This window comes from Papaver somniferum, chromosome 1 (genome assembly GCF_003573695.1).
Source record: "Papaver somniferum cultivar HN1 chromosome 1, ASM357369v1, whole genome shotgun sequence".
Taxonomy (NCBI): domain Eukaryota; kingdom Viridiplantae; phylum Streptophyta; class Magnoliopsida; order Ranunculales; family Papaveraceae; genus Papaver; species Papaver somniferum.
In genome coordinates this window covers 99,655,656-99,665,004 of record NC_039358.1, presented here as the reverse complement: position 1 = coordinate 99,665,004, position 9,349 = coordinate 99,655,656, and the positions used below count along the sequence as shown (strand labels likewise).

The following is a 9,349-nucleotide window of genomic DNA, read 5'->3' as shown; positions in this document are numbered from 1 at the left end:
ATCCAATATAGATTTATTTCCGAAATTTCCAACAATTGAACTGATATCTCTCATAGATGAAAACTAATATTAATTAGAACTCATCTGTGTACTTTATTAATATAGTAACTAGAGAAATGCAAACCTATGGTATATGATAATCATATATTTTCGGTACCTAAAAAGATATTGGAAAATTTATTTCAGGATCTTGCCATAAGTACAAATGATAAACTTGAACATTAAGATATTAGAGTTTATCACATGTTCAATTCACTATGTCGACGCTTATGAACATTCCTTGTCACCTCGATGTCTGCAGAAACCCGAACATAACAGACACATCAAAAGTATGGAGTTCAGTTAGACTTTGTCAGGATCGGTCCTGGATTAGATCCTGACTTGGTATCGATCCTGTATTAGATCCTGAATCACCTTTTCAACCACGAAATAAGTTTCTCAAGTATACTTCTATGTAATTAAAATTGCTCTTAAACATAATTCTAAGATATGGATTCATCCGGAAGTCCAACACATTAAATAATAATAAATTACCAATTAGTGCAAGGTCGACAACACTAATTTGATAGATAAACTATACTTTGTAAGTACACACACTCAACTTATAGTTATAGACACAACTAGTATATCATTCCTTAATGAAACTTTGATCACAATACAATGACCAAGTCACCAATATTAAAGTCATTGTAAACAAACTTCACTTCACATGTTATGTGTTCAATGAATATTGACTTCAAAGAGCAAAACATATAATTGAAACAAGTCAAGTTTGTAGTTACTAACCTCGAATTGAAGGATGGTGTCTTCGTTGTCTATGATAGGTTTAAGTCTTCGTGAGTAACAAGAGAAAGTATCCACATTTGTATGTTCCCAGTCTAACCTAATGAAGTTGACTTTAGTAATCAAATCAAGTGACTCCGAGTTTTAGAACTAAACTTAACAACCAAATTTGACATATGGGTTCAACCGAGCAACGCTCTAACATATGGGTTTATTAGCATCACTAGAATGATTGCTCTGATTTCTGGCTTTTTATTCTTTTTAGGATCTTCAATATTTCCTTTCGCATCTTCCATAGTGTCATTATCTTCTTGGAGAATGTGGGTTACTTCTTTCTCAAGGCTAGCACAATGAGCAACAAAGTCATAAGCAGTGGTTTCACATATGTCCTCAATTTAATCAATAACATAACACCTGGGAAAAGTTATTTTTGGTTGTTTTTTGACAGTGATATTTTATCAACACTTCCTAACCTGTTGCACTTGGAACCCAATCTCCTCTTTTCAAAGTTTTTTTAGAACCACTTTAGTATAAACTTTAACTCCTCTCCAAAGGCCGAGTGATAATTATTTGGATCAACATCTTTTTCTCCCCCTATATTATTGATCATTGGACCAATTATCTTCATATCTAAACGTTCAATGTGCAAGTTTCTGAATTTGACACAAAAAATCTAGTGACTGAACTTTAGATCAACAATAATGGTTTTAAGATTATGTTTCTTGAGAACGTATAAATGTTCTTTAAGAATCCATGAAGTTGTTTTATGAAAATCATCTTGATCTTCGAAGTTATTGAATCAAAACAGGAAAATGTTTTTATCCATGACTTTTAATTCAGCACATTTGTTTCTCCTCTATAAGCCAAATTTTTTTATGTTACACGTCTAGTATTTCAACAATATTACAAGAAAAAATATTCCAAGTTAAACTGTTAGACCAAGCATCAGCAATTGCATCAATAGCTTCAGCAGAAACAATAGACTTTCTTTGGGATCTGAAACCAATACAAGCACTCTGCATCTTTTTGGTGATAAAAAACACTTAAATTGTAAGTTATTAGTTATTGAAAAATTACCGGGGTGAAATAACGCCGCTTAGGAAAAGGCATTGATTGCAATGGACTATGCGTTAAAGGTTTTTATAGGGATAAAGGTTGGGGAAGTAACCATGTTTATCCTTGGGTAGGTTCCTAAGAGACTCCAAGAATATCAAAATTGATTGACTTTTAGAGTCCTGATTAATAAGAGTTCGTTTGAAACATGTAACCTAAATATTTGATGATTTGGATATGATTGAAACATACAATAAAAATGTTAATAAAAGAGGAGGTTTAAGAATCAATACACTACTGCAAAAATCACTCAAAATCAACTAGCTGTGTCAAATTCTTATCCAAAAGAATGAAAAAACAGTATAGATTTTAAGCACAACGGCTTGGCAGAAAGGAATCGAAGCTCCAAATAAACCACTGCTTCACAAATCTGAATCTACCACATGCGCAACAACTAAATGTTGCAAATCAAGAGGTTAGAAACTCATTCCAAAAAGTGGAAAAATGATAAAGGATGAAGAAAAAACTTAATTTAAAAGACAAATGCTGATTGGTTCAACAACTGATCAGCACCGTTAGAAAAAAAATCAATAACTTAGAAACATAGAAAAACAACAGTGGTGCTAGATATACCAAAAATTCCATCGAAAAATCTCTCCGGAAGAAAAGCCCAACAGACTCTACCATCATTGGAATTGGTTGGTGTGTGGAAAGTGGGTCCATGACTTTTGTTTGAAAGTAAAAAAAGCTAATTTGAAAGTATTGAAAAGTTAAAGAAAATTACTATTGGGGCGTCACATTCCAATAGAGGGGCTTCACCTAATAGGACAAAAATGGGTCATGCATAAGTAATTTCAAAAACCCTTTATCTAAAATAATTTTATAATGACTAAACAACCATTTTGTGGTTAGTGCTAATAATTAGATTGATAAGATTTTTATATGATTAGTGATAAAAATTCATATTAAGTGATTTTGGTGGAAAAGAAAGTCGAAAAATATGAGAAACTAAAACCCTATATTTTAAATCATCCAACCAATGTTCTTTTTATTTCTCAGAATTGATGAAAATAAGTAAAAGAAAGTTGAATTTTTTAGCTTTTCAGAGCGGTCTACGGTTGGGTTTTTCCTTCGTAGCCAACCGTAAGACAAATTTACGGTTAGGTGATGATGAACTCCTAACCGTAACTAGGTAAAATTAGGAAAACCTAATGTTAAACCAGTTACAGCTGGGTTTTTTTGGTCGAAACCCAACTTTAAATCAGTTACAGCTGGGTTTTTTTTGTCGAATCCAACTGTAAAACAGTTACAGTTTTTTTTTTTGAGGAAACCCAACCGTAACTGGTTCTGAAATCTAATTTTTCTACTGTTTCAATCAATCTAACCATTTCAGATGCAATTGGTTTGTTGATTACCATCACTTCTATCAATATGCTTCTTCCGTACCTTTAATAGAGAATTCAATCGACGATTATAAGTTTTTCGAACCGTCGAGTGATCGAAGATGGTGAAATGATTTTGATTGGAAAAGGAGGGAATAATTTATTGTTGATGAAGGAGAGGAAGTTAAAAAGAAGAAGAAGAAGAGGAGGAGCAGATCTTTGAATGAGAATTAGGTTTTGATTTTACTTTTAGTTTTTAGGTTTTGATTTAGTTGAAGGTAATTTTAGACATCTGGTATTGAATCTAGAACATCCCATAACCAATTTTTTAATCACTAAAAATCCAAGTGAAGTCCCTCTACTGAAATGTGACGCCCCAATATTAGGTTTCTAATTAACACTTCAAAAGTTGATAAGAAAGAATCAATTTTGATCCATAGCAGAAGCGGGGAAGAATGAATCTTGAAAACGGGTCGACTCAGCTAAAAAAACAAATCATTTTTGTTAGAATATAGGATGGGGAGTACATGAAATAACAAATGACCAATTTTTATAAAATAATACACGTAAAGGAGTGTAGTAGTGTCCAACATGCTTACACTTGCGCTAGGTAGGAATTAGGATACGAGAAAACAAATAAATCAGCAAAATGAGATGAGAGGCGCATATTAGTAGTGTTCATTTGTAGCTCCCTTTTCCATAACAATCCACTCACCGCTCATTCATCGTCGTCATCATCATCATCACTGGAAGGAAGCTATTGAGTTTCCTCTCCAAAAATAAACCCTAACTTACTACTTCTTCCAATCTCCAAACATCAGTAGCAACAATGTTTGTCATCAGAGTTTCTTTCATATTCTTCTTCTTCTTATTCATACTTCCTTCCACAGTTTTTTCCTTTACTGGTATGGTATTCACTCTCTCTCTTTCTCTACAGATACGTCTTTGATTTTACTTCCTTCACTTCTATTTCAAACCCCCACCTCTGGTGTTGGTAAACATTATACATGTCATCCCTTTCAATGTTTCTGATTTATTTTTTTATAATCTCTCTCTCTCTATATATATCTAGATTAGTTAAGAGAACAAAAATTAGTTTCATTTTTTGTAATATGATGATTTAGTAATTTCATGGAGATTGGACGCTGTAAATTTGGTGATTGATTTTAGAATTTTTTTTTTTAAAGCAACAATAATTGTTACTGATGCTGGATTTCTATGGAAATATCGGATTAATTCAGATATGATAAGATGAGTTTTTGTGTAGGTTTGGAGATGGGAAAAGAAGAAGAAGAAGAAGAAATAGGAAAAGAATTGTTTCCAGATATTCTTAGAGAAGAAGCAGTATCAAGACTTAATGAGTTAGGAGAGGTATGAAATGAAGGTTAACTTGTCTTTGCCTCTGAATTCTTCATGTTATCATGCTTTGATTCAATTGATTGGATGGATTGAATTGTGATAGCTGGGTTGTCAAACTACTTTGTTTATAGTCCTAGAAATTAATATTGGGGGTTCTTGCATGTAGGAAAACTTTGGAAATCAAGAAGCAAACTTAAATGTCCTTCTAGTTGTTATGCATGCATGAAATGGAACAGTAGCTGAGCATTTGTTTCATCACATACACATTAGAGTTTTATTGTTACAATGCTAGAGATGTAAGCCTTGCCACTTGTCATTGTCAGTTCATCATCCCAACCATTCGGCTACATACAATACTGAAATCTTGTATAGTGTAAGTATAAGATAGTCTTTGTTTCTGCAAATGTCTTTGAGTGTGTTCTTGCTGTCTTGATCCGTTTGTGCATCTTGCTGATTCCTTTGGGGTGTTTCATCTCGGAGACTCTCTTCTTAAAACTGTCCCAATTGCTAACAAACATGTGTTATTTTTAACATTTAGAAGATTTGTTAACCTTAAAAACCTTTTATGTTGCAACTAGTTTGTCGCTTAATGAAGCAACCTTTCCTAAATTTATGGCTGCACTAGAAGAATCTACATTTTTTTCATTGACTTTCTTATGCTGTATGGATGACATGCCAATGTCTGACATAACATTTGTAGGATTCAAGAGCTTGAGTTCCTTCCGAAAATATAGTTTCTTAATCCAGGTATATACTTTTCACTAATATAATTTTAACTAATTTCTTTGGTTCACAAGCATATAATAGGGTGCCTTGTTCGTAAAAGATTAATTGGAGCATCTAAGTCGAACCACATAATACATCACATGTGCACCTATGTTCATTTCTGAACCCATTGGAATATCATGTATAAAACACGTGAAGCAGTGAACTGGATCAGTCTTGAGAAATGGGTGATCGAGACTTCTAATCTTGGAAATATAACAGTCCATCTGTACCATCCCAGAAGGAGGCATCTTGAGTATCAAGTGTATCTACCATTACTCAAATTATCCACAATTTACCCCACTTATTTGTTGTCTTAAAACTAAATCGAGGAGAGTAATTTCTGTAAGTTATAACCACGAGAAAACGACGCCACCCTTAATACCAAGAATGCAACTTCATAATGTGTAAGTTTCAGTCTATTTGATTGGGGAAACAGGAGTAGATACATAATCATCACGAGTCATTGTTTTGAAGAAAACTTACGTCAGAATGGTCTTCTATAGCATCTTGTTACTGTTCTGGGGATTAAGCGAGCCATATCTAGTAAAAACTTCGTGTTTCTTTTGGTGCTTTCATGACCAATTTTATCAAGATTGTCTAGTTATCTTGCTGGATAATTCCAGCAATGCTGTTCGTTATTTCCTATCATTGCCTAATTACAATTCTAGTCAGGATTGTCACGGAACCACTTATATTCCATTTTGGTTTTTGAAGTTCTTTAAGGAAGCATTAGGTCTTCCACAACTGTTTTTGAAGTTCTTCATTGAGTTAATAAACATTCTTGTACTGGTCATTTTTCTTCTGATAAAGGTCAGTGATGCTGATGGTCATCTTGAGCGGACATTCATGAGTCCCGCTTCTAAAATAGCTATCAATCTTGTTCAAAGCTGGATGGAGGATGCGGGTTTAAGAACGTCAGATTTCTCTACCTCTTATTGTCTTGTGGTTTTTGCACAGTGTTCTGGAATCTTGTCTTACATTGGCATTAATTTCCAGGTGGGTGGACCAGATGGGAAATGTACATGGTCGGGCAGACGGAATGAACAGTCATGCTGAAGCTTTATTGATTGGTTCCCATTTGGTGATTTACCACTTAACTTTTTTCCATTATATTATACCGTCAATTAGATCCATTCTGTATATTGCATAGATCCCGGGGCTTGACAGTTATTCTCTGCTTCAAACAGGACACTGTCATTGATGCAGGAATTTTTGATGGGCCGTTAGGTATAGTTTGTGCAGTGTCTGCCTTAAAAGTTTTAAAGATCAGAGGGAAGCTAGGGAATCTTAAGAGACCAGTTGAGGTCAGTCTTTGCAGTTTATCTCTGAAATTTTTCAACAAGTTCAACTTCAACCTTATGCTAGTTTTTTTGCTTGTAAATTGCAGGTGATTGCCTTTTCAGATGAGGAAGGTGTTAGGTTCCAGTCTACCTTCTTAGGAAGTGCTGCTATATCTGGGACTCGACCAGCCTCAGCTTTGCTGATATCAGATAAAAGGTTCCCCCAGAAACTTCTTCATATGTAATTTTAGTAGTATTGTTTGTTTTTTCTCAATATATATGATGCGTAAACTATATTCAGTGGTGTAACGGTGCAAGATGTTCTTAAGGAAAACTCTTTCGATGCTACCGAGGAAAGTTACCTTCAGCTGAAGTATGACCCACAATCAGTCTGGGGTTACATTGAGGTACTCTTTTCCCGAGTATGATGGTCATGCTTCGAAAGTCTAGTTGCTAAATGCCTGAATATGGGTACCTTATGGCTTATGGGTCATGCCTCTAAACTTCTCTCTACATTTTGTTTGTATGTGCCAAAGGTTCATATTGAACAAGGCCCTGTCCTGGAATCAGTTGGTCTTCCTCTTGGAGTGGTAAAAGGCATTGCTGGGCAGACACGACTAAAGGTATTTTGTCATCCTTCACAAAACCTGTAATTGTTCTTTTCTCATCCAACTCGGCTTACTAAAGGACCTAGTACACGTAAAGTAACAACGACATTTGGCATGAATAAACTAGGGGCTTTTTCAAGTAAGTCCCGAAGCTTCTTCAAGCTAATCTTTAGGCCATAATGGTTCCCCAAAAAACTCGTCAGTTTAGACCAATCATATGGAAATATTTTCTCCGTTATTCATGGATTAGGTGGTATTATCATTACCATTAGCTTTTGAGGAACAGAGCTCTTCTATTGCTCTCAGTTTTTGTTGTTCAAATTTCATGCTTCCCATGCTGTGTTTCCATAGATACCTGAGGTCCTTTTTAATGTTGGGTCAGCTTCTTAGGCTATATGTTCTATGACAGCTCGGATGGAATGCTTATGTTGAACTAGTAATTTATAAAATACAATGAAAATCCTTCAACATGTAGGGTTTCAGTCAACACTAAAAAATACACAGCTTACTTTTTTCGCATTAATGTTGACCTGAAATGGCTTAGATTGGGATACAAGTGTAAAAACTAGAAAGTATTCCTCACAAGTTTTAATCCTCGACTATGAGTTCAGCAATCATGGTCAAAATGCCTTTGATGATTGAACTTAATTTTCATAATGTAATTTTAATTTACAGGTGACTGTAAGAGGTTCACAAGGGCATGCTGGAACAGTCCCAATGTCTATGCGTCAGGATCCAATGACTGCTGCTGCTGAACTGATTGTACTGTTGGAAACTATGTGTAAAAATCCTGCAGATTTCACATCTTATGACAAACATTGCAATGGTTTTGCAGCAGAGTCGCTTGCAGGATCCCTTGTTTGTACAGTAGGAGAAATATCCAGCTGGCCGGGTGCAAGTAATGTCATCCCAGGCCAGGCAAATAATCCAAACTTACCAATCTAGCTCGTCTTTCTTTTTTTCTTATAAAACTTTTGTTCAACACAACTTTAATCGTTGCAGGTGACCTTCACTGTGGACTTAAGAACGATGGACGATATGGCACGCGAGGCTATTATTTTCGAAATTTCTAACCGGATGTATCAAACCTGCGAGCGACGATCTGTTTCTTGCATCATTGAACGCAAGGTCTGAATACCTTCTATTTTGTTTTGTGTTCTTTTTGGTGCTTGTGAGGTGTCCCCTAAGATGAACTTGTTTTGGATGTTTCAGCATGATGCAGAGGCAGTGAAGTGCGATCCTGGACTAAGTTCAGAGCTGAAGTCGGCTGCTAATTCTGCACTAAAGAGAGTCGCAGGTGAGATTCAAGATAAAGTGCCTGTGTTGATGAGTGGAGCGGGACATGATGCAATGGCTATGTCTCATCTGACTAAGGTTTGTTTTGTTCAAAAATTATGTTTAGATGTCTACGACAAATCATTTTGAGTCTGACATTTCCACCAGGTGGCAGAGGGTTTTTCATTACTTAGCACCACATATTCTACTTTCTTGAACAAAATTAGACGTTGCTATTCATATGGAACAGGTTGGCATGCTGTTCGTCCGTTGTCGCGGAGGAATTAGTCACTCTCCTGCAGAGCATGTTTTGGATGATGATGTTTGGATTGCAGGTTTGGCTATCTTAGCATTTCTTGAAACCAACTTGTAAATCATATCTGATTCGCTCTGAGGTGTCTATAGTGTAATGTACAGTAGAACTGTTAATTACAAATATGGATAGAAGTATTTAATCGACTAGAAGAATAAAATATTACTTGTTAAATTATGCTCAATTGCTTATCTGATCCCGATAAGAAGTTCATTCGTTGATCCAAACTTTACTCTGTTGGTTAAGGAACACATAAAACAAATGTTACCTTAGCCGTCTATTCCCTACTGGTTGTTAATTTATTTTCGGTTCTGTTTGTTTGGAGTTATATTTCACGTAGCATCCAGCGATTGGGATCACATTTGCATTTAACATTGGTTGCATTGGTGGTCGAAACAAGGATACTCCTTGTAGGTGTGTTGCAAGCCATGCAGGCAAAATAACCAATCCAAAGATGAATGTAGAGTAGAGCTCCGTGGTATGCATAGTTCTAGATTGCATGCTAAACGAGTTAGAGGTCTGATGGGC

At 35.4% G+C, this 9,349-nt stretch overlaps 1 protein-coding gene across 2 annotated transcripts; it reads left to right on the top strand.

Annotated features, from left to right (window-relative positions):
* The first annotated feature begins 3,815 nt into the window (after positions 1–3,815).
* Positions 3,816–9,048, top strand: LOC113295159 (allantoate deiminase 2-like). 2 transcript variants are annotated; one of them, XM_026543511.1, is made up of 12 exons: positions 3,816–4,123; positions 4,486–4,589; positions 6,156–6,259; positions 6,342–6,426; positions 6,533–6,649; positions 6,733–6,842; positions 6,927–7,032; positions 7,162–7,248; positions 7,909–8,151; positions 8,236–8,361; positions 8,446–8,607; positions 8,759–9,048. In XM_026543511.1, exons 1-12 carry the CDS (start codon positions 4,048–4,050, stop codon positions 8,879–8,881), a joined length of 1,443 nt encoding a protein of 480 aa, XP_026399296.1. In that variant the 5' UTR covers positions 3,816–4,047; the 3' UTR covers positions 8,882–9,048. The 2 variants fall into 2 exon arrangements, with proteins under 2 accessions (XP_026399296.1, XP_026399306.1); XM_026543521.1 differs by lacking the exon at positions 3,816–4,123 and adding an exon at positions 5,278–5,324.
* The last annotated feature ends 301 nt before the right edge of the window (positions 9,049–9,349 follow it).